The 23,870-nt window shown below is 47.5% G+C and overlaps 2 protein-coding genes across 4 annotated transcripts; one reads left to right on the top strand and one right to left on the bottom strand.

The window, feature by feature from the left end:
* Nucleotides 1-633: 633 nt before the first annotated feature.
* On the top strand, nt 634-15,684 carry LOC101161461 (wings apart-like protein homolog). Of its 3 annotated transcripts, none has more exons than XM_011493783.3 (20): nt 634-955; nt 2,047-2,561; nt 4,108-4,819; nt 6,339-6,682; nt 7,045-7,169; nt 7,876-7,971; nt 8,046-8,216; nt 8,789-8,925; nt 8,999-9,110; nt 9,195-9,434; nt 9,519-9,630; nt 9,703-9,800; nt 9,929-10,005; nt 12,100-12,236; nt 12,308-12,423; nt 13,792-13,965; nt 14,114-14,327; nt 14,396-14,484; nt 15,158-15,253; nt 15,340-15,684. In XM_011493783.3, the coding sequence occupies exons 2-20, from the start codon at nt 2,069-2,071 to the stop codon at nt 15,403-15,405; spliced, it is 3,609 nt and encodes a 1,202-aa protein (XP_011492085.1). In that variant the 5' UTR covers nt 634-955; nt 2,047-2,068; the 3' UTR covers nt 15,406-15,684. The 3 variants fall into 3 exon arrangements, with proteins under 3 accessions (XP_011492085.1, XP_011492087.1, XP_011492086.1); XM_011493785.3 differs by having other exon boundaries at nt 634-771; XM_011493784.3 differs by having other exon boundaries at nt 634-767.
* A 226-nt stretch (nt 15,685-15,910) lies between these two features.
* LOC111946401 (protein atonal homolog 1-like) lies at nt 15,911-18,861 on the bottom strand. The gene has a single exon (XM_023949441.1). The coding sequence runs from the start codon at nt 16,523-16,525 to the stop codon at nt 16,079-16,081; it is 447 nt and encodes a 148-aa protein (XP_023805209.1). The 5' UTR covers nt 16,526-18,861; the 3' UTR covers nt 15,911-16,078.
* Between the last annotated feature and the right edge of the window lie 5,009 nt (nt 18,862-23,870).

The raw sequence follows: 23,870 nt of genomic DNA on the forward strand, positions 1-23,870 counted from the left end.
TAAACTATTAACTATATTCTTTTTCTGTTTTCTATCAATAAAACACAATAAGTTATTGAACAAACATTGGTTAGAACAAGCAGAAAAAAACTTAGCAGACAAAATGCAATTTGAAGCTAAAAAAGAATCAACACTGAGAAAAGAAATGGGGGGAAAATGACTAAAAAAGTATTCAAATGTTTTAAAAAATATATATATGGTTTTTTTTTTTACAAGGGGAGACTATGGATATGAAACGGTGTCTTTAAAAATGCATTCCTAAATATAACAACTAATTTTAACAACACCGGGTATCATTTAAGTGTTTATATCTGCCTCGTTTTTACTTTATTTTATGAAGCAGCAAGGATGACGCATTTCCTGACTCTCACATTGTGGAGGATTTTCTCCGAGTTTCAAGGCTGTACTTGAATGTACCATCGGTGAAGATGTGAAAGTGGAAAGATTACATCAGAACTTCCGGTTAATTTATAGAAGTAAGTTCATCTGCACACCGCTTTGATTTTAAGCTGGCTGATGATGAACCATTTAAAATATTACAAATTGTGATTGTTTATATATAATACATGCAATAAAACTGATTTTAACATCTGATAAATAAATTATCGTCCGACCTTAATTTTGTAGGGTATCTAGTTCCGGTGCTCTCACGCCATCCGCTTGGTTTGATGCGGTGGAGGATCAATGGCAGCCTCGGTTTGACCCAGGGAGAGACCATTGTAGACGGGTTTGGCCGATAATTCGAGCTGGTTTCCTCGCGTGTCATCGTAGGTATTTCCCCGCATCTGCTTCCCTCCCGCACTGTTTTCACGCACTGACCTGCAGGAAGCGGCCTCTACCTAGTCTTGTTTATAGTAACGAACAGCCCAGGGCAGGGGAGCGGGCCCGGCCGCTTGCCGTTTTTTGGCCATTGGTGTTCTCGGTGGTGTCTTAAATCGCCCCTTCGGCTGCTCAGGTATGTGTTCACATCTTCGGTACTGGAAACTGATCGCCGTGGTTGTGTTTTTGGATCGGCTTATGCGGAGTTATTGTTAGCTGCTAGCATCGAGCTAGCTTGTCTGAAGCTAACGCCTGTGTTAGCTTTCAAGAAACGTTTACACAATGAAGGAAAGTCAAATGAATACCATAGATTTTTTTTACACCAGTTTACTTATACTTATCCGTTACTCTCATCTTCATGACTGCTTTCGCTGCGTTATTACAAAATGTAGCAGGTTAGCCCGTTAGCATCGTCCGGCTTGTTAAGCAGCTAGCTGATCTGTTGCTACATCCTTTAGTGGATTGATCAGGGTAAGGCTGATTCATAGACGTATTACTGAGGGTGTTATTGCTTTAAAGTGGATATGTTTTCGGTTGTGTGCATCGTAGAAGGACCCAACTTGAAAATCAGTAACACTGAAGCCATAGGCCTTAGGGCGGCCACTTTGTGTTTTCACTTTTTACTGCAAAGAGGAAAACCGTAATTTCTTTCTTCTATGTTCGACATGTCTCTGCGTGGATATAAACCTCTGTTGGTTATTTTGTTTATGCATCATTTTTGCTTTGATTGCTTGAAATAAAACATTTCCAATCCAATCTTGTGAAAACTCTGTTAAGCTGAGATGCAAGTCAGTCCTTCTGCTCATGTTTTGGTTTTGAAATATTCTAAACATTTAAGTCAGATTTTGCGGCCTTGTTGTGTTATGCTTTTGTAAGCGTTAAGCTAACTTTGACAAAATAAACATAAAAATCCTCTCATTTAAAGTATTTTTCTTTAGTTGGAATCTTAAAACAACAAATAACGATTAACAAATGACTTTGTAATCGACTGAGTTACATTTTTTAGTGTGTGTGTGTGTGTGTGTGTGGGGGGGGGGGGGGGGGGGGGGGGGTTAGCTGGTAATGACCTCGGACTGGGAGGTTGTGAGCCTGGCTTGACATGATTCATATCTAGATTTTCTGTTCCAGCTGATTGCTTGAGAATGAAGACGCACTTTAAACACTGGAACTTTTTCACATTCTGGACTCCCTCATTTGTTTTTTGTTTTTTCTCCTCTTTTGCCTCAGAGATCATGAACCACATTCAACAATGACATCCAGATTCGGTAAAACCTACAGTCGCAGGGGAGGGGAGGGCACCTCCAAGTTTGACGAGGTTCTGTCCACCAAGAGAGGCACCCTCAGTACCAAATGGGGCGCCACCACTTACAAAGCCAAGGTGGGCTCCAAGCGAGCCGGGGCCCCCAAGAACGACTCTTTCCTGGAGGTCTCTAAAAGGTCCCGGCCCTCCAAAGGGGACTCGGAAGACCCTTTCGGGTTCGACAGCGATGAGGAATCCAAACCGGTGTCATCACGAGTGGCCAGCAAGTCATCGCCAGGCAAACCAGCTTTTGGGGAGCCCCCGCAAGCAGAGAGGCCAAGCGTTTTTCTCGACACGGGAAGCAAATCCAGCTTCCTGGGATCATCACGCATTACACAGTCTGATCAGGGAGTGTGGTGGGGGTCTACCGACACAGGCCAGCCGGACATTGTGATGGAAGACACCCCTCGGTTTGGGACCACCGGCAGCAGCACGAGCACAGGTAATGCATGCCGAGTTCATGCGTGACGTCATGGTCCAGGTTTCCAGCTGAAAGTCTGTTCAACTACAGTCAATGTCGTGGTTACTGGAGAAATCGAAAATGTTTAAAGAAGTTTCTCTGAAAAATACGTGATCATTTAAAAACACCAGGCAGGCAAAACTTCTTCCTGTTAATCAGATTTCATTTATTTATTATTAACAGTAAGGATGTTAAATGTCACACTGGTTTACAAGGACTTCTCATAAAGTTTAAGGGTTTAAAAAAGTGGAAAAGGGACAGAATAAAGAACACATACATGAACACATGTATCAGGTCTGCTAATGTCCAAAGTAAAACCTTTTTAAGTCTTGCAGGAAATCTAAATCTCTAAAATGTGGTCTAAAATATTTGTTCGTCAGCTTTTCCGTGTGTGTTTACCTTCAATGAAATCCTGTTAGTAATCCACAGTTTAACGTGGCCCGCGTACCAGCCTGAAGTCTTTACATCGCTTCAGAAATGTCTAGAGGAACATTTAACGATGTCCCAGAAACCCATTCAGGCTTACGGTTCTCTCCTGGTTCTAAATCATCTATAAGATGTTCTGTCAGGTTGACTAACCTGCACAAGACTCAGTTCTTAGAACCCAAACTCATTCATGTCTTCACTGACCTTCCATGTTCCCACAAACCCCCTATGAAGTTGGAACTATGGAATTAGTTTGACCAGATCTACAGTGAAGGACTGAACCCTAATTCTGAAAAACAGATCCTCTTCTCTCTGCCATAAAATGGGAATAGGCTGACAATTCCTAACATTTTAAGCTTTAAGGGGATGTCTCCGCTCACATCTCGGTTGAATGCTGATGAATATCCTAATGTTTTAAATATTTACATTTAAAACAAAAATTCAAATGAATCCCCTTTTGATTTGATGAAAGTCAGACTACGCTGTAAAGACCTAACCTGGAAAAGAGCATCAAGCCGCGTTCTCTGTCGCTGCAACGGCTGCCTTCAACGCACAAATGCACACGTGGACATTCTTCAGTTTCACTTCACTCTATACGATTTTATGATGTAAAAACCAACAAGAAAAACTGTAACAGAAATGCTTATTTTGCCCAGAAAAACGAGCTGTTGTTTGTTTTTTTAAAGTAAATATCTGCAGACTATCATCTAGACATCTTTACCGTAGAACCTTTACTGATCGATTCCTGATTCCTGCCTGCTCCTTACCCCCTCTGGTGTTTGTGGTTGTGGATGGGTGGAGCCTATCCCAGTTGTCACGACCTCGACCCATGCGTCTGTTCAGAAAACGCCGCCTCATTTGCAGTCAACCAGAGATGAAACATGAAAGCGAGAGCTGACGTGCTCACACATCCGTCATTTCAGCTGCAGAGCTCACCTCCACTGCAGGTGGAGCTTAGTTTCCATTCAGACTCTGCAGCCCTTGTTTGAAGCAAAGTCTCCTTTAGGTTTCCGTGAATGTCTTTACTAACGTGTGAGTCTGAACCTGGCTTTGTCTTCTGAAGCTTTTTGGTAATCAGAGCTGATTCTGCTTCTGTCTTCAGGAAAATCCAGACAGGGCTCATCTTCATCAGACAACCAGCACAGTTACTCATGGTACCAAAATGCCTCTGAGAGCGACAGGAAGCCCTTGGCCCAGACCACCACCCTGAGGACGGGCTCCAAGACGGAGCCCAGTTGTGAGTCCTGGGACGTTATCATGGGTCTGCGTCCACCGTCGCCTAACCAGGAGCCTCGCAAACCTGCCCCCACACTCTCCTGGGCTTCAGCAGGCATCTCAGTGGAGAATCTGCAGCCTTCTTCACACTTCAGCAGCCCGAGTGAAAGATGCGACGTGGTGAGGGAGTCTGATGTGTTGGAGGTGTCAGATGTCTCCCAGATGTCCTCGTTGTCTCTTGAAAGAAATTTGAACTGTCGGACTTACCGGAGGCCTAACAAGCAGTGCTCTGGCAGAGTCTCAGAGTCCAGCTGCTTCTCTGGCTCTGGTTTGGGCTCAGATCTTCCCAAAGCCATAGCAGAGGACTGTAACACCAGAGCAGCAGGTGGTGCCGGCAGTCGGAGCAGGACAAGGGACTCCACGGTGCTGCACCCGTCCTCTGTTTCCGTGTGCAACGTCACCATCCAGTCCAACGCGGCTGAAGAGTTGAACAGCGACGCAGCGCCTACTAGCGGTGGCGACACGGCTGCCTCTGAGGGCACCGTGCAGCATGGGGGACCGGGATGGCAGCGCAAAAAGGTGGAAACGCAAAACTCAAGGTAACCTAGCAACAAACAAAACCAAGCGCTAGCTGGAAACACCATTTGGTGAAAATGTATTCTTTATGTCTGCTTCAAGAGTCCAAAACCAGTGGGTTTTTATCTGTAGCAGACAAACGTTTGGAGGCAGGAAACAGCCTTGATATCAAGCCATCCTGACCACATCCTTGTGCGTTTGTGTCATGTGTCCTTCACTGCTCTCTCCTGTCACACTTTGTTCTCCGAGTGCTTCTGCTGAAACCGGTTCAATGCTCTGTTTGGCGTAAACATGTCACAGGAAATGAACCCGGGTTGCGTCGCTCTTCTCCTGGTGCGGGTGATTCTGGGACCGCTGTATGTCATTCAGAGGTTTATGATTGGAAATGTCCTGATCAGGTTCTGTTTTTGGCTTAGATCTGATAGTTTAATAAATGGTTAAAAATGAACAAATGTAAAATAAACGGGTCCATTTTTTCCCTTTATTTTTAACTTTATATTTTCATTTAACACTTAAACAGAAAACCTCTGTGACGTAGCTTCAACAATTAAGCAAAAATAGTACAACTATCAACTAGAAAAGATAGTGAACTATTAATTAGGTGATGGGCTGCACGGTGGCGCAGTGGTCAGCGCTCTTGCCTCACAGAGAGAAGGCCCTGGTTTGAATCCCGGCTGGGACCTTTCTGTGTGGAGTTTGCATGTTGTCCCTGTGCATACGTGGGTTTTCTCCGGTACTTCAGCTTCCTCCTTAAGTCCCAAAACACGCTTCATAGTTGGTTACTCTAAAGTGTGCATTGGTTAGTGGGTGTGATTGTGTGGCTCTGCAACAGAATGGCGACCCGGTCCAGGGTTCACGTCGCCTTCAACCTACAGTAGCCGGGACAGACTCCGGCTACGCCGTGACCCCGAAAGGGATAAAGCGGATTAGAAGGATGGATGGATAAATAGGTGAAAATTAGTCATGTGTGAAAGTGCAACTTTAGAAGTGTTGAACATTTTTGATCATATGTGATTAATATCTGCATTAAAGTTTCTTTCAACATCGTTGTCGTAGCATAAAATGATGCTGCGTATCCATGATGTAACCGTTTCTGTGAATATCTTGCTAACTTTACTGAACTGTTTTCGTATGGCTCCAGCTCAGAATGCTGTGGTTTTCTGCTGGGACAGTAAAATGTTGTGATGGTAGAGCATTTATCTGGACTAACAAGCTTAAATATATAAACACTCAGGATGCAACGTTCCATTCTGATGGAATCTGAAACAATGTGATCGGATTGGGACATCTCTGTTTCTGATCATGAGCTGCTGGGGAAGCTGAAATCCACTAGGATCTCATCTTCATCAGCACTCAAACGTGTCAAACGTGGAGCTAAATATGGCGCTGGAGCGTTTTCCTCTACCCTGGGTGTGTAATGTCAGCGACCCTGCAGATCGGGCTGGATTTCCTCAAATCAGGGCATCGTTCCTTCAGTTCCTGCTTGGGTCTTCCTCACACAGTAACCTTCCTCTTCCTCCTGTCCCTGTGTTTCATGTGCAGGTTCAGGCAGACCAAGTCCAAGAAGGAGGAAACACAGGACCTGTTTGGTTTTGACCAAGAGGAGAACAGCTCTACCAGAACAGACGGCAGCTCTACTTACAAAATCAAATACTTTGGCTTTGATGACATGAGTGACAGCGATGGCGCCGAAGACGACAACGTGCACAGCTCCAAACCCAGACAAAGGGCCAAAATAAGCGACGTGTCTGCAGTTCCCCTCTTGGGTCCTGTGGACGAAAGGTCTGCCGACATCCCAGACCCCTTTGAGCGGCTGCAGAGCCAGGAGAAGCCCCCCATGAGGGAGAGCAAGAGGCACCCAGAGAAGCGGGGCGGCAGGATAGCAGGTGAGTGCACACGGTCATTTGGCACTGGAACATGTGGTGGGAGGGGGGCCGGGTTGGTCAACATAAAGCCTTGATGTTAACAGATTCCTACATTTGCACACTTGGAGATCTCGAGCGAGCGCTGAAGTCACAGGATTGGTGCCTTTGGCTGCTGAAAGGACTCACCTTGTTCCCTCACATCAGCCTCCGCTCTGTCACATCCGTTTGTCCATCGGTGTGTTGTGGTGCCGTTAGACTGGAGCTGACATCACTGCTGTTAGTCATGTCAGACTGCAGGGGGAAGCTTTTGTCAGTAGGAGCAGCAGCTTCATTTCAGGCTGCATGTTCATCAGTGATTGTTTGCCTTCCGGATCCTCCTACAGATGCTCTGGACTTCTCGGACGATAGCCTTCGGGTTCTGGCCGGCGGTCCCAGGAGGCCACCCCCCAGCAAACCACCAGAAAAGAACGCAGACTCTTTCCGAAGGATCTTCAGTGCACAAAAGAAGGTCAGAAACCACCGTCCATCACTCCAAACGTTCAGTCTTCCACTGAGGGACAAATGAAGGGGTGGGGGTGTGCATGCATGGGGCATCTAAGAAAGTACCCCAACCCTTGGACTGGATTTCATCAACCAGCACTCATTCTGGTCTGTATGGTCAGCCAGGACACGATGTGCTGCGTTTGTGAGATGGTTTAAAGAGCACCAATACAGATGTGGAATGTCTCCCATTTCACCTCAACAACCCTCACACGAAGCCTTTCCCCTCACATGACCGCCTGTGTAAAAGGGGGGGGTCATCATCCCGCCTTTATTGACGTGGATCAAAGGAAGGAAGACTTTAGCAGTTTTTGCTCTCAATGTTTTCAGACAAAGCGTGGTGTTTGGTTTAAAGCTGCAGCTCTAGTCTGAATGAGGTTCATTCAGACTAGAGCTGCACGATATGCCATGTTAGTGATCAATACTGCAGTGACGACATACATGAACACACAGCTACACAACCACTGCAACAGTTTCATTTAAACCAGAGTTAACCCTGGTCAACATAGAGGCCAGCATCTAACATAAGGAGTCCATCCGATTGGTCAAATGCAGAAAGGGCCTTATTTCATTTTTTAAATACTTCCAGCTGCCGTTAGATTGTTTTAGCACATTTAAGGTAACCACCATCCTTTGCGATTCACAAAGGCGCTTCTGTGGATTTGCTGTTTCAGTCTCCCACCAAAGCCGTGTACAACGCCAGACACTGGACTGTGGAGACTGAGGAGGAGCCCCCCCCGCCGTTCTTCTCCCGCTCACATCCGGTTAACGTAGGAATATTCTCCGACACGTCGACGCATCCCATGGAGATGCCGCAATGCAGCTTCCTGTCTTCTCCTTCCAGGCATCCGTCACGGCCGGAGAGTCCAGCAAGGAACCGTCCACCTCCCAGAGAGACGATGGTCTCTTCAAGGCTCCTCCCCCTCCACCCAAAGTCACCAAGTGTGTGAGCGTTCCTCTGGACCCCTGTCAGGACACGGTCACTGCACTGAAGTGCCACAAAGAACACAAGGAGGTAAGTAAGGAGCTTTTCTGTCAGCATGTGGGCCTGTTTTCAAGTAGACAGCCAAGCTCCGCCCAGCAAACCCAAAGACCTTGAACATAAACTACTGAACTGTGGTCAAGCCTCAAATCTATAGACCTGAACCGGAGGAGAGACGAACCCTTCCTGCCCCGCCACACCTTAGAGCGCTAACTTCCTCAGAACTGTTGCTCCTGTTTGCTGCTCAGCACATCTGTGGGCAGCACACATGCGTTACCATGGAAACAAAGGTAGAAATAGGTGCTGGTCGGGTTAAATGTTGACCTAAAGTTGAGAAAACTCAATCTTTTCAATGATTGTCTTGTATGGAGAGAGGAAATGTCTGGCTCACACCGTCAGGAGTGCAAAGGTGCTGCAGGGAAGCATCCAGCAACAACCTGATGGAGTCTGGGACATTTTTCTGTATCAAACAACGGATCGGTTCTTTTCCATCCACCTTCTTTCTTGTTGCTCCTCATTTTCAGGTGTGGGTGGGGCAGTGGCATCTAAAAAGCAAATGTGTCTTCAGTTGGTCTGAAGCTCCGCCCTCTCCATGTGTTTTCCAGCTGTACACGGTGGTCCAGCATGTGAAGCACTTTAATGACGTGGTGGAGTTTGGAGAAAACCAGGAGTTCACTGATGACTTTGAGTACCTCGCCACCGGACTGAAGAGTGGGCAGCCCCTCAACACCCGCTGCCTCAGGTGAGGAGTCTGCTGGAGAGCAGCAGCAGCAGCAGCAGCAGCAGCAGCTCACTCTTCTGTGATGTTCTCCCAGTGTGATCAGCCTGGCCTCTCGATGCGCCATGCCCAGCTTCAGGATGCACCTCAGGGCTCGAGGGAAGGTGGCCCAGGTCTTCAAAACCCTGAACGATGCCCCGCAGCAGCCGGTAAATGTCTCACACACAGACCCAGGTGAGTGTGGTGGAGGCGGGAAGTGTGCCCATCTAAGTCGCGGCCTGTCGTCTCTGCAGAACTTGGCCTTGTGCACGGCTGCCCTAATGTACATCCTAAGTCGAGATCGGCTCAACATGGATCTGGACCGGTCTTGTCTGGACCTGATGATCCGGCTGCTGGAGCTGGACCAGGATCAGGGGGGTGGGGCTGACTCCAGCGTTCAGTTCAGCGCTAGAGAGTTGGCCAAGATAAAGGAGAAAATCAGGAAGCTGTGTGACACGGTGCACAACAAGCACCTGGACCTGCAGAACATTACGGTACCAAAGTTTGAGCACTTTGCAGTCCGGCTGCAGGTCTGCTTTGGTTCTGCGGTCTCTGAGGCGTGTTCTCACTCTCTGCAGACGGGTCATTTGGCCATGGAGACGCTCCTGTCGTTGACCTCAAAGCGAGCGGGGGACTGGTTCAAAGAGGAGCTGCGCCTGCTGGGAGGCCTGGACCACATCGTAGATAAAGGTGAGCTGGAAAACGGAGAGCTCGGCCCAAAGGAAAGAGTCTTCCTCACTGTTCACGCCTCTGTGTCCACAGTGAAGGAATGTGTGGAAAACCTGGACCAGGAGCACCAGGAGGAGAAGCTAGTGACATCGTTGTGGGGGGCTGAGAGGTGTCTGCGAGTGCTGGACAGCGTGAGTGGACAATCAAACATCGTATCAGAGCAGACATCTAACCCTTGTATGGTCCCTGCATGCAGGCGGTGGTGGGGTGAATAGGCCAACGCAGAACCGGACTTAATGCTGCATTTGTTTTCTGACAGGTAACCGCACACAATCCAGAGAACCAGAGCTACCTGATAGCCTACAAGGACTCCTCGCTCATCGTTTCTGCTGCAAAGTGAGTGGAAATGCAGATGTGCATGATCCCCGGGGTTGTGCATCATTTCCTGGTGGTGTCAGTCACAGCGTTGATCTCTGACCTGTGACCGATGATCAGCACAGATGAGACATGACCTCTGTAAACGGAGGTTTAGCATGACCGTGACCTTCATGGTCCTTGAGGGTGGATTTGAAGAAGATGAGCCTGAAGGAGATCACGGAGGGCTCCTGTTGGGCTTCACCGCCGGCCTCAGTGTGAGCCCTCTGCTGTCTTAACTTGATTAAGCTCAGGCTGCTGTGCCCCCCCGTCCTCCTCCTTCCCCCTATTTCCTTTCTTATTCTCCTTTTTCCTCTCCTGTTCTCTGTTTTCCCTTTTCCAACTGCCTGTGAGCGCTCCAGCTGTCTGCCAGCCTAATTTAATAGTAATATCAAACGATCACTAATCTGTGTAAGCAGCTTTAACGTTAATCTGGACCCCCAGTTACCCGTTAACCTTTAACCCCGTCACACCAGAGCTTCAGCTCCGGTGTTTACATTCGCGTAACTACCGTAACTCTTCAACTCTTGATGCAATCGCTGTAATTCCAGCGTGATCTCAGTTTTGTGCAAACAGAATAAAGAAAAGTATCAGTTGATGGCGTAAATATTTCACTACTGTAAAGTATTGTATCTTAGCTCAAAGCTGCTTTTCTTTGCATCAGAATCCAGTAGAGTTGCGTAAACGGTTGAAGAGCCAACGGTCCTGTGTTAGCAGGTTAAGCTAGCTTTGCATCATCATCAGTTTAACTACCATCTCAAACAGTGGTTACCACTTTAAACTGAGCTAAAGTCAAACACTTTAGTCCAGGGGTCGGGAACCTATGGCTCGCGAGCCATATATGGCTCTTTTGATGGTCACATGTGGCTCGCAGACAAATCTTTAATTATACTTTTTTTATCATTAGTCCAGTCCTTCTCGGGCGCGAAAAAAAAAAAAAAAAAAAAAAAGAGGCGCGCAATAGTAGCGGTGCTTGGAGAGAAAAATCTGCGCCAGCGCTATCAGTTTACTATTATCTATAATTTCACAGAGTTTGTACCAGCTGGAAACCTGTGAATTGCCGTGCCTAAAACTGCGCGCTCCCGTCTCTGAGAAAGAGCGCGCAGTTGCGGGGACGGGATGTCAGAGGATGAAAGCAGGGGGGTGGGGCTGAGGTGTTGTGGGGACAGGCAGCAGGTGAATCGCGCAGGGATTGTAAATAGGTAAAACCCACTGCCTGTCACTCACTGCAGTGTGTGAGTGTGTGTTTGGCTCCCCGTCTGCATGTGAGCAGTCTTTGTCACATCTACAGAACATTCAGACCTAAGATCACGTTTAAAGTCTCAACGCCTGCGTGAAGCAGAAACTCACCACGTATCAACCAGACTAGACCATCAGCAAAACTACCACGAGAAATACTCATCATTTATCAGCAACAGCATAACAATGTTATTAAAAAGAATCCACAGACTTATTGTACTTTAAAAATGTTGAAATTACATCAAATGCACACATTCATTTGTATATTTAGTTTTAAACATATTGTCGCGGACTGAGCGGCTGTTGGGCCGCGTTGAAAGTTCTGGAGTTCATTGACCGCATCAAGCAGAGATCTGATTGGCTCTCAGTTCTGTCGCTCAGCCTGTTGTTAGGTAGTTTGGACCAATGGGGTTCAGCTATGGGCCGAATAAGGGAAATGGGAGGGCTGGAGCGGGAGCAGGTGAATATAAAGTTGGTAGAAGCGCTCTCTCTCGTCTCGTGTCGACAGGAGAGATTAAGGAGTTGCTGAATTAATTTTACGGCGTTTGTTGTGGTCTACAGTAACCAGAATAAAGAACCTTAAAAGAGGTTAAGTCTCCGTGCCTCAGTGTGGGAAACTACATTATTGTATGGCTCTTTCGAAATTACATTTAAAAATATGTGGCGTTTATGGCTCTCTTGGCCAAAAAGGTTCCCGACCCCTGCTTTAGTCCATAAAGTAGCGCCCCCCCCCCCCCCCCCCCCCCCCCCCCCCGCTGTCTTGAACAAGGCCACAGACTGGTCTTCAGGGTGTTTGGGGGTGGAGAGCAGACGCTCATGAAGGCTGTTGTGTGTCAGGGCGCTGCGCCACTGCGAGCACATGATCCAGCGCTACAGCAGGGAGCTGAGCTCGGACGGAGCGGCGATGGGGAAGGCGGTGGAGAACTGCATGAGGGCCATCATCGGAGTCCTGCTCAACCTGACACATGACAACGGTAAGTCTGTGCAGTCCTGCATGCTGCCAGCTCCTGGACGGGTTCTGATCCCTTCTTGTTTTATTCCTCAGAGTGGGGCAGCACCAAGACTGGAGAGCAGCAGGACCTGATCTCCACGGCTTTGAACTGCGTCCTCAGAGTGCCCCAGTATCTTCCTCAGGAGCAGAGGTTCGACGTCAGAGTGCTGGTGAGCTCTGACACTCCATTCACACGTATGGAAAGGCTTTGCTTCATGCTGCTGAGGGTCTGCAGCCTCTCATCTTCACGGCTCTGGAGACTTCTTAAAATGTTCTGGTTGTATTTTAGTCCATCTGAATGTGGTTGGTGTGGATCATGGAAGGATGGACAATGCTTCCTCTGATTCTTAAAGCTGGAATCAAACTTTTTCAAAGCTTCATATAAGCGGTGTGAGGTGTAAGTGGAGGATATAACTAGAGTTACCACAACACCATGTAGGACTGGAAGAGAAGGTCCAGAATCATCTCCAGGTCAAAGGTCTCTGTCAGATCTGAGGTTCAATGAGGGGGTGTGATCCAAGTAAAGTGATGAAGAAGAGTTTGATAAGCTAAGACGGCAGATTGTTGGCAGAAACTGCAGAGTTGCATCAGATCTTCCAGGCAAACGGAAACTATTGCCAGACTTGATATAAGTGTTAAAGGTGGAGACGTTGGAGAGAACAGTCAGTGTTGTCTTTAGGAACGGTCTCTAATGCTTGAGCAGTGCAGCTCTGGCTTTGTGTGGGGAAAAAGGAGGCTGGAGCTTGGGCTGTGACGATAACCGCCACACGGCGCCCCCTGCTGGTTCATCACCACGGTGATCAAAAATCCCACACCGTCACAGCTCTAGCTGCAGCTCCCAGTTGTTAGTCTGACACAGCAGTTTAAACGTACTAAAGCAACCTGGACGACCAGAGTCCTAAGGTGAAGCTCCTGAAGTTTCTGCAGGAACAAAGTGGAAGCCAAAGACCACAGACATGCAGCTAGAGCTCACGGCCAAAACTCTTTTGCTGTCTAGTGGGGTCATCTGGACCCACTAGACAGTGCTCTGAACCTTTTTTCTTCAATGATTTGTGATCTTCACTGGTGTCCATGGATTACATGAAATCTTTCCACCTTTATCCACCTTTGTCATGGTAGGGAGAACACCTCAATGGAAGGGGGGGTCATCTGGACCCCATAGGATAGCACAAGGGTGAAAAGAAAAAAACCTAAATACACTGCAAAGATACGTGGATGGAGGGTGGGTGGAGATTGGTTGTAGAGGACTCGGTACTGTCAGCTCACTCTCTGCTGGGTCAAAAGGGGAGGAGCCTAAAGCAGGTGTTGGGTCAGGTGATTTTAGGATGTGGGGCATAAATAATAGGACGTAAAGGAAGCTGGTTATCTGAAAGTCCCTGCGATATGGGATGTCTTTGAAGTCTCAACCTGGTTGTACTTCATTTGAATTCATTTATTTTTGTATTCTTATTTTTGGGTTGGACCTGTGTGTTTTGGAAGGCTTTTAGCTGATCTGTTGTAGGTTTCCTGCTGGACTCACAGCGTCTGTGTGTCCTCAGGGTCTGGGTCTGCTCATCAACCTGGTGGAGTACAGCGCCAGGAACCGCTACTGCCTGATGGAGATGGAGATGGAGGAGGGTCAGGGTCCCTGCGACTCCACCGTGCTGCTCGCCCCACAGCCCCAGCACGTCGCCAGCACCGGCCCGCTGAGCGCCATCGCTGCTCTGGTGCAGGTAGAGTCGCCGCCAGCAGTAGAGGGTTGATGGGAATCCGGTGGAGCTTCAGCCCCACCTCTGCCGAAGCTCCCGTCCGGACTCGGCGTGTCAGAATTATTGCTGAGTCGACCTCTGTCGATGATGACCCAAACTCCTTGGGTTTCAGCTCTTCATTCAGCGGGAGCAGGCTGCCATTCTGGCAGAGGCGCAGACCGATGACCTCATCAAAGAGGCTCCAAAGCCGGCCCTGGACCAGAGTGGCGAGTGGCAGGAGACGGGCGGGGAGATCCAGTGGGTGGCCAATGATTCAGACTCCAACAGACAGGAGGACAGTATTAAAAAGAAGGAGGAGGAGGACGAGCCGCTGGACCTGAATAAAGGTAGATGAGCGGTTTTGGTCCTGATGGAGGATCAGGAAAGTCCTGATGCAGGTTTTCTCTGTTCCCAGCTCTTCAACATGCAGGAAAGCACATGGAGGACAGCATTGTGGCCTCCTACACCGCACTGCTGCTGGGTTGCCTCTGCCAGGGGAGCCCGGTGAGTGCACGTGTTTCACTGTGCACGGCTTGATGTTTGGAACAATACACTCAGAAAGGATCCTTTCATGACCTGGACCGTCTGTCATCGTTCATTTGATCAGTGAAGTGTGAAAATCAAGAGTTCCACTTTAAACAACTTGTAGCCATTTAATTGCATTTCATTTTTGGGGAAAGAAGTATTTGATCCCCCAGTAACCAGACTCTCCAACATGGAAAGACTAAACCGCTTTCAGTGGATTTAAGGGAGAAGTAAACCTGCACAAGACCAGAATGACTACAAAACCATCAGCAGGAAGCTGGGGGTTACCGTGGCAACGGTTGGTCCGGCAAAACCATCCACCACCTTTAGGTCTGGGCCTCCAAACCAGATCTGACCTGGTGGGGTTTCCATGATCATGAGAGCAGTGAGAAATCAGCCTAAATCAACACGGCAGGACTGTTTTTGGAGGATTTAAAGTGGATTCCTCGATTTTCTTTCATGAATCTGCCGTTAGGACGACAGACTCTGTTTGTTTTTACACGGGCAAACCTACAAAGTCAGCAAAGGATCAAATACGTAGGAATGTTCTAGAGGAGAAGGAATGCTTCTGTGCAGCAGAATCTGTAAAGTAATGTTAGACTGCATGCTTATGTCCAGAAGAATAACTGAAGAGCTTCTGTTGTGTGACCAGATGAATGTGACTACTGTGAGGGAGAACCTGCCCAGAGGCGACTTCTCCATCATGACGGAGATGCTGAAGAAGTTCCTCAACTTCATGAACCTCACGGTGAGTTCCGCCTTCACCTCTGCTCTGTTCAGAGCTGGTTCCGGTCGGGCTGGCGTGGTTCTGATGCCGTCCGCTTGTTTCCACAGTGTGACGTCGGCACGGCCGGACAGAAGTCCATCTCCAGGATCATCGACTATCTGGAGCATTGCTGAGGCCCCCCCTCACCAGCTGCTGGGCTTTGACGTTAACGTTGCTCAAACGAGTCCATGTTGAAGTTCTGACCCTCTCTAGCCCCCACACCTCCATCCTTAAACTTTCCCCCTTTCAAAGAATTCCAGTGTTCCAGTTTTTCTTCCAGCGTCGAGGCGGAAGGCTTTAACCGAAAGGATTGGACTACATTTCCCATCATACCTCTGAGGCATCTCACAACACTGCTGAGAAGGACCTTTTTTGTATGAAAAGGTGCCCCCCCCCCCCCCCCCAGACACAGGAGAAAGCCATGGTTTTAGATTTGTGTCATTTCTGCCAGAGACTTTTAACGTCATGAGTAAAATGTTTTCCAGAGCTCAGCGGAGGAAACAAACACACAAACAGATGTTTTTGTTGCAGAAAGTTTTACTCTCACAGGAAGCAGCATTTGTACATAGATGCTGTAAATACACGGAGGGGGGGCGATTGAGTCTTAACTCTACTTTTGTGAATCTATTTTTCCTTTTCTAAGCGCGTGCTTGTTGTGCACGGAGGATAGCTGCACCTTTGTACTGATTTCAGGGCGTGTGTCTCACCTGTACAGTCTTCAAAGAATAAAGCTTCATACTTTTAGTAGCCCCGCCCCTTGTGTGTTCGTAGAAAGATGGAAAGTCCTTTTGAAGAACAAGCAGGCCTTCAAGCGTCGCTTTGGTCCCCCGCGTGCTCCTGGGGCGCGCGCGCGCCGTCGTGCAGCAGCTCGCTGAGCGTGCTGATGTAGATCTGCGCCATCTGCAGCGTCTCCGCCTTGGACAGCTTCCTCTGCAGGTGCGGGATGACGCTCCGCAGCCGGTCGAAGGCCACGTTCAGACCCAGCATCCGCCTCCTCTCGCGCGCGTTCGCGGCCAGCCGCCGCCGCCGCCGCTGCGCCCGCTCCAGGGCGCACTGGTCCGGCTGCGTGATGAGCCTCAGCGCGCCGCCGGAGGGGCACACGCGCAGCTCCACCACGCACGGACTGTCGCTGCAGTCGCTCTCCGGGCCGCTGCTCGCCGGGGTCGGGCTCCGCTGCAGCAGCGCGTGGATGTCCGCGGGGCACAGCCCCCCCTGCGACTCCAGCGGGACCAAGAGGGTTTTACGCGGCGGCATGGCTGCTCCGAGGCGCAGAAGACTCCTCCAGCTCCACGCCTCAGGGGGACATTTATGGAGGAGAGTGACGCACGCACGCACGCGCGTGGCGTGCTCCGGGGGCGTGGAGGAGGTCGTGTGCTGCTTAATGAACAGAGCGGCGGGGGGTCCATCAAAAGAGGATTAGACGCGTCTGAGTGCACGCTTTGGACCCAGCCCGGAGGAGGAGCCACTGGCACGCGCGAACGCACGCGGCTGCGCTTCTGTTCGGCCTTTCAATGAGGAGACAGTTCACGTCTTTTCCACAAATCGATGCATCAAAGTTTTGAAGAACTTTTTAAGAGCGAAGCTTTTAGACCACTCACTCATGTGAGTTGACCTTTAACCTCTTTGTCTTGTTCTCCTTTCTTTCTCACCAGACTGCCAGAAATGAACAATCAGCCGGTATGTCTCTAATTTTTCCCAGTTTGGATTTGTCCTCCTTTGAATGTTTTCCTGGTCTACATGACAGAGATTCAAAGGGTTTATTATCATATGCACAGTAAAGAAACGGGTTTCCTGCACAATGAAATTCTTTCTTTGCTGTCTGCTCTGAATGCCAAAAAGTATACAGGAAACTGAAACAATTCACACGCAACATACACACAAAACACAAGATGTCGAGTGGCAATTCTAAATGTGCAAAAAGTGATAACAGTAGCAACAATGAGGATGTGCAAAGGTGCAGTTTGTTGTTCCAGACTCCTGTCAGCTGTTCAGGAGTCTGATGGCAGAGGGAAAGAGAGTTTCTGAGTCTGGTGGTCCTGAACTTCACAGTCCTGCACCTCCGTCCTGAGGGGAGGAGAGAGAACAGACCTGGTTGCGGGTGGGTGGGGTCAGCTCTCCTGCAGACCCTGCGTTTGTAGATGCTCTGCAGCGAGGGGAGAGGAGTCCTGGTGATCTTGGACGCAGTCTTCACCGCTCTCTGCAGGCGTTGGCGGTCCGTGGCGGTAGAACAGCCGTACCACACTGTGATGCAGCTGGGCAGGATGGACTCAACCATGCAGCTGGAGAAGCTGCTGAGGATCTTTGGGGATGCAGAACCTCCTCAGAAAGTACAGCCGCTGATGAGCTTTCTTCACCAGCTGTGACGTGTTCAGTGTCCAGGTGGGGTCCTGGCTGAGGTGGACCCCCAGATATTTGAAGCGATGTACTTGACCCTAAGTCAGGGGCCTGCAGCCTGAGGCTCCACAGCCGCATGGCGTCTTTCACCTCTCTGCAGCGGCTCCCTGGTTCAAATGAAAACGTTTTTCATTGAATCCAGTTCAAACGTATTACGCTGCCAGGCTTCTGAGCACATAGTACCTGTAAAGCTCCAAAAGTTCATCAGTTTGTCTTCGTGGTTTAACAAACTGAAACACTTTTGACAGATTTCTGAGTGTCGTGGATCACAGAAATTCAACTTAAGGATTCTAGGAGTATTTATTGTTATTTTCAGTGAACAGAGCAGATTCACAGAATAGGAGTTTGCTGCGGTGCTAATGTGACATAAAACACTTAAGAATAGAAAAAATGAACCCTAAGCAAAATAAGAAAAGGACACAATGGTCAGAACAATAAATAGAAATAAACGGTGCAAACTGAGGATGAAGGAGGTCCAGGAAGAGGACAGGTGACTGGACTTACAGGTGAAAAGGTTTGAAGGGGGAGGAGTTAAAAAGTGTTGATGAGTCTGACTGCAGAGGGAAAGAAACTGTTCGTGTGTCGTGAGGTTCTGGTCCTGATGGACCTTAACCTCCTGCCTGAAGGGAGTGGCTCCAGTAGACCATGTCCAGGGTGAGACGGGTCGGCTGCTATCCGGCCTGCACGTCCCCGAGTTCTGGAGACGTAGAGGTCCTGGACAGATGGAAGGCTGCAGCCAATCACCTTCTCAGCTGAGCGCACACTACGCTGCAGTCTGTTGATGTCCCTGGCTGTGGCTCCAGCGTCCCACACGGTGATGGAGGAGGTGATGGTGGACTCTATGATGGCCGTGTAGAACTGAACCATCGTCTTTTTTTCCACAGCTTAACTTAAGGTCAGTAAGCACAACCAGAATTTAGGAGCACCGAATTCTAAGGTGGATTTTCTCATTATTTAATTAAGGATTTTACGCCTTAATATGGTAAGGGTCACTTTAATAGTTCTAACTTTAATTTGGTTAGATGAACACATTTCTGTTTGAGAGGCACCACAAACGGTAAAACTCACTTTTTATTCTTTAAAGTCTCTGCTGACATAACACTAGACTGCATTTACTGCAACGAGATGATCTAATGTGACACGGGGGGGGGGATGGGGGGGCTTTTATTTTATGTGAACCTCTATCAAAAAATTAAAAACAGTTTCACAGTAAAATAAAAATAATCTATTTTCTCTAAATGTTTGTTTTATTTATGCCCAAAAAAGCAAAAGTTAATTTATATTTATCATAATAGTAACTACATAAATACAAAAGTTAAGCAGTTGAACTTTGACCAATCAGTGACTCCAGTTCGGTAGTGATGAATGGATAGCAGTGCCTTTAATCCACGGAAGTGACAGCCCTTTGAAGGAGGAACGAATATTTGTGGTTTGTGCCTGGCTGGAATTATTTGACACCAAGTTTTTCATTTATGGGAATAGAGCTGTGGGGGGAAAAAAACTGCAGCAAGATTCACCAGATTTGCACCGCTGTGACATTTCTCACCGAGCCTCTTCCAGCTGTGAGTGGATGAGCTACCATTGACAGTCCAGTGTGAACACCATACGCAACAATGCGCTGAGCACGGGTTCTTGAACCCACAACCCATGCTGGGCGTGCACGTAGCACTGAGCGAACACGGTCCTGTTTCCTTTATTTTCTAAACCCACTTTATTCCTTTAACAGGGTTGCTGGAGCCTATCCAGGAGCAGTCAGCTTAGATTTATTGATTGATTTCAAGCATTGTAGTCAAAGCAATAAAGATTGATCAAACTCATTACAGAAATATTGAAATTTATAGATGAAAAAACTGAAAATAAAACCAAAAAAGTCACTTAAGTCACATTTGCTTAATTAATTATAGTGGCCATTAACTAAAGTCAAGTAGAGCTTGATTTATTGCTTGAAAAGGAGCGGGAAGAAGTGAGTTGATATAACCCCCCCCCACACACACACACACTGAATTTATTAATTTAAATGTTTTACAGTTTTTGAAATCTGGTTCTGATCCAATAGATTCTTTACAAGTTACTAAATCCAGTGTCTAGTAACGATTGATCATCTTAGGAAACATTCATTATCATTAGAAAACATGATCACAATAAACCAGTAATTATTGTTACACATTACAGATCAAGTAAAATCAATAGTTATTGATTGTAATTAAAAGATCTTTGATTATTTCACCACCATCAAGCTCACACATGGATTTGGAATTATTCAAACACTCAGGTAAGGGTGGGTTTACCCTGGACAGTCCGCCTGTCCATCACAGGGCAACACAGACACACAACCTCCCACACACCTACCTAGGGACAGTTCAGAATCTGTAAATAACCTATGAAGCATGTTTTTGTACTGTGTGAGAAAACCCAAACATACATGAGGAAAACATGCAAACTCCACACAGAAAAGACCCAGCTGGGATTTAAACCAGGGCCTTGGGGTGAAAGTGCTGACCACTCCACCGCTGTGCAACCTAATAAGGTCATTGTTTCTTTTTTTCCCTGGTAATTATCTTTTCCTGTTCTCTTTCCAGTATTATTCCTTTTCTGGCTGAATTAATATATTTTTTTCCTTTCACAAAATGATAGGACGTTTTCCAGGATCTGATCATGACAGCCTGAATTCTCATTGCGATTTTGTGATTTGTACACTGAGTGTTGTGCGTTTGTGTTACAGCACACCTAGATACTGTAAGTAAAACACGGCAACAGTTTCAAGAAGCTTTGAAACTCCTGTTTTCTGAGGTGTCCAGCACTATTTGAGCATTGAACCCTTTAGATCTTCAGCGTTGACACCATTTTCACTCTGTCAGGTGATTATCTTCCAGTGGCTGAATCTCATCACTTGGGTTTGTGGGTCTTTAAAGCTACATTTGTTACGTTGCCTGGCGTACATGCAGCATTTGATATGGAAAAGCCCCATTACAGCAGCACAACACTGCCTCTCATGATGGATAAAATCCTAAACGTTTGCCTCATTCTGAACTCAGGTGGGAGTTCATCAGAGCTAACGAGCCAAAGGCAGAGGCTAAAATGAAAGAAATAAAAGGTTTGTTCACAGGAGACGACATTTATATCTGTGTGTAACCCTTGTGCTATCCTAGGCACTTTAATGTTGGGTCATCTAGACCCACTACACAGTGCTCTGAACCTTTTTTCTTCAATGATTTGTGATAAAGTCGTTGTTGCATCCACAGGACCAGAGCACGAAAACCTTTGATGCAAGTCTGAAACAATAGAAATAAAACCAGAGTTTTAAAGACAAGAATTTTTTTTAAAACAGTACTTTCACTGAAATGCTCTCCAAACAAACATTTTTATATGAAAACACTATCTCATATTTGGTTTGATGCTTTTCTTTTAAACATTCGCACAGTGTGAGGGTTGGTGGGGGTTGGTGGGGTTGACCATTCAAAAAAGCTTGGAAAGCTTTCATATAGATGGGAATATTTTTTTCTGACACCTGTTGGATGCACCAGGTAGAGTTTGCTTTACCTGAAAACGTTCTTCTGCAAAAACTGCTAAATATTTGTAGATTATTTTATGTTTTGATTAAAGCAACTCCCCGTCTTCCTTATTTAGTGAAAAAAATTCTAAAGTTCATGTCTTCTTTGATGGAGGGAGCCGGTTTAGCTCATGCTGGTTTGCGGCGCCTTCCTTCCGTGAAACCAGGGTTCAAATCCAGGCTGCTCCCTGTTCCCTTCTCTACTTCTGTGTGCCGGTCCCAAGCCCGGATTAATTGAGAGGGTTGCATCAGGAAGGGCATCCAGCGTAAAACATTGCCAAGTTAACCATGCGACTCGTTGGCTGTGGCGACCCCTGATGGGAAAAGCCAAAAGTGAAAAAAGATGTCTTCTTTGATGGACACCTCTGTCCATGAAAAGGTCATTCTTTTTTATTCAGCTCTTTAAAAAAGACATTATAAGTTCCAGGAGACCCCTGTCTCTTCTCCTGGCTTGAAGGCAGACCTGTTGGAAAGAGCTCAGCTCTGCAGATCTGCATACATTGGAAGAGCTTTGAGTGTCAGAGAAAAGTCCAATCAGGTGTAATCGTTCAGACAAAAGCTGCAGAAGCTCTGACGCTGTGTTTCAGGCTTTCTTTGAGGCAGCGTGTCTGAGGAAAACCCAGACTCTGTTCTCAGGTGTTGAAGGATTGAAGCCGCCTTGGTTTCTGATTGATTTCAGTCCATCATTCTGTGAACCCATGGACGAAAGAGACCCGCTGCATCCCCACTGTGTTCCTCAACGTTCTCCTGAGAACCAGCACAGGGTCCCCTTTACCCCTTGTGCTATCTTGTGGGGTCCAGATGACCCCACTCCCAACGTTTACGTTACTGTGTTTGAGGTGCGATAAGTTCCAGACCTTCAGTGCTTTCACTGAACCCCATCACAGGTGAGGATGGTTTATCCGTGTTGGACTGATGCAGATCTCTTCCTGAGTCTTTGTGTCCTCATGGGAAACATTGAAGCATTTCTGGTTTTAGTCAGACTGAGGTTATGGTCTCAAAATGAACCCAAGAATCGCTGACGGCTGTGGAATCATTCTGCCAGATCTGCTCCAGACTTCTGTGAGGCTCGTTACAAACACAGTGCTGGTCTGACATGTTAGCGGCTGTCCGACACGTTAACGTCGACATGTCAGCCGCCTGCGTTTGAATCAGCTGCCAATGAGGGCTTAGACTCCGGATGGCCCCCACCCTACAGCTTATGAATGAATAAAAATCAGCTGTTTTGACATTTAGACATTGCAAAATCCCAGTAACCCTTTAAAAACTGGAAATGTCGCCAACAGCACTTAAACAGCACACGTTCTTTTACGGCATCAAGGTCAATCAGCTGACTCTGGCGTGGAGAAAAGCAGCTTTTCCCATCGACATTGCACCGATATGGAACTGCTGTAGAGTGATGCATGCAGGCACAAAGCCGCTGCGCTCTTCAGTCCGCTGGAATCACGTTGACTGCCTCAAGTGTTGACGAGTTTGTCAAAAGATTGTAACCACTGGAGCTAAAGCTCGGGTTAAAACCTAAACTCCAATTGTCCAGTCTGAAAGAACGAGGAGGGCTTTGTCTGACCTGCAGAGGGCCGTTTGTCAGGACGCCTTTTTTCTGTTTGAGTGTTTGGTCTTCTCTCCACGTGAGGCATTCTCCAACCTAAACGTCACAGTAGGCTTCATAAACGTGCATGCTGGTGTGGTGGTTAGCATTTTCACGCTGCAGAAAGAAGGTTCTGGCTCCTTTCCATGTGGAGTTTGATGTTCTCCTAGCTGGGAAAAAACGCTGCGATAGGCTCCAGCAACCCCTTGACCCCCAAACAAGAACAGGTGGATTCTAGAGAAATGATGGACAGTTTAGGTGATGAATGCAAATGTTTAGACTACAATCTGAAATATGAACATTAAGACTTTAAACCTATTAGGTTCACACCTCAAGGCGCATTCAAGCAACCACTTCCAATGGAACGTCCATGCAAACACGCATAAATGCATGTTTCGTGTGTCGCTGCACACGTTACAACCGTCTTTGGGCTCTACGTAAAAACCGCATGTCCACTGAAGGCATGTTGAAAGTTTAACCCGTTGAACTTTGACCAATGGGTGAATCCGATTTGGCGGAAACGGATGGATGTAGTTTGTGCCCGGCTGGAATTCGATGACACCAAGTCTTTCCAATGTCAGAACAGAGGTGTGAAAGAACAAAGCCTGGAGGGAGATTCGTCAGGTTTCCACCACTTCAACGTTTCACAGCAAGCCTCTTCCAACTGCAAACAGTAGATAAAGAAGGAGAAGCCCATCCTTGCTGGTCCAGTGTAAACTCCATGTGTGTAAACGTGTGTTCAAGAACCTGCATGCAGCACGTTCTCAAACATGCATCACAAGTCCCGATGAGTCATAAAGTTCATTCTGATTTTACATCCACCTATCTAAGCAAACATTCACTTCTGCTGCAGACAATAAACATTTCTGCCCTCTGGAAGAGATTCATCTTGTTTTCCAGGGTTATTGAGAGTGTAGCGCTCGCCTGCAGAGGAAGCTTCATGATGAGTGACAGTAAGTGCCCCCCTCTGGACTTTTTGTAATAGGATTTAGCAGCGTGTCCCAGCGGCTGTGTGCCAGAGCTGTGGCAGTCTGGGCCGGGCCTTAAAGGAGGCCTCGGCGTGGCGC

This window comes from Oryzias latipes, chromosome 19 (assembly GCF_002234675.1).
Source record: "Oryzias latipes chromosome 19, ASM223467v1".
Lineage (NCBI taxonomy): Eukaryota > Metazoa > Chordata > Actinopteri > Beloniformes > Adrianichthyidae > Oryzias > Oryzias latipes.

Bases quoted from the DNA above. Each gene is read 5' to 3' on its own strand.
- LOC111946401 (XM_023949441.1), bottom strand. From the start codon at position 16,525: ATGCCGCCGCGTAAAACCCTCTTGGTCCCGCTGGAGTCGCAGGGGGGG.
- LOC101161461 (XM_011493783.3), top strand. From the start codon at position 2,069: ATGACATCCAGATTCGGTAAAACCTACAGTCGCAGGGGAGGGGAGGGC. The intron at 9,801-9,928 runs GTGAGTGGACAA...GTTTTCTGACAG, and splicing joins GTCTGCGAGTGCTGGACAGC to GTAACCGCACACAATCCAGA. The intron at 10,006-12,099 runs GTGAGTGGAAAT...GTTGTGTGTCAG, and splicing joins CTCATCGTTTCTGCTGCAAA to GGCGCTGCGCCACTGCGAGC.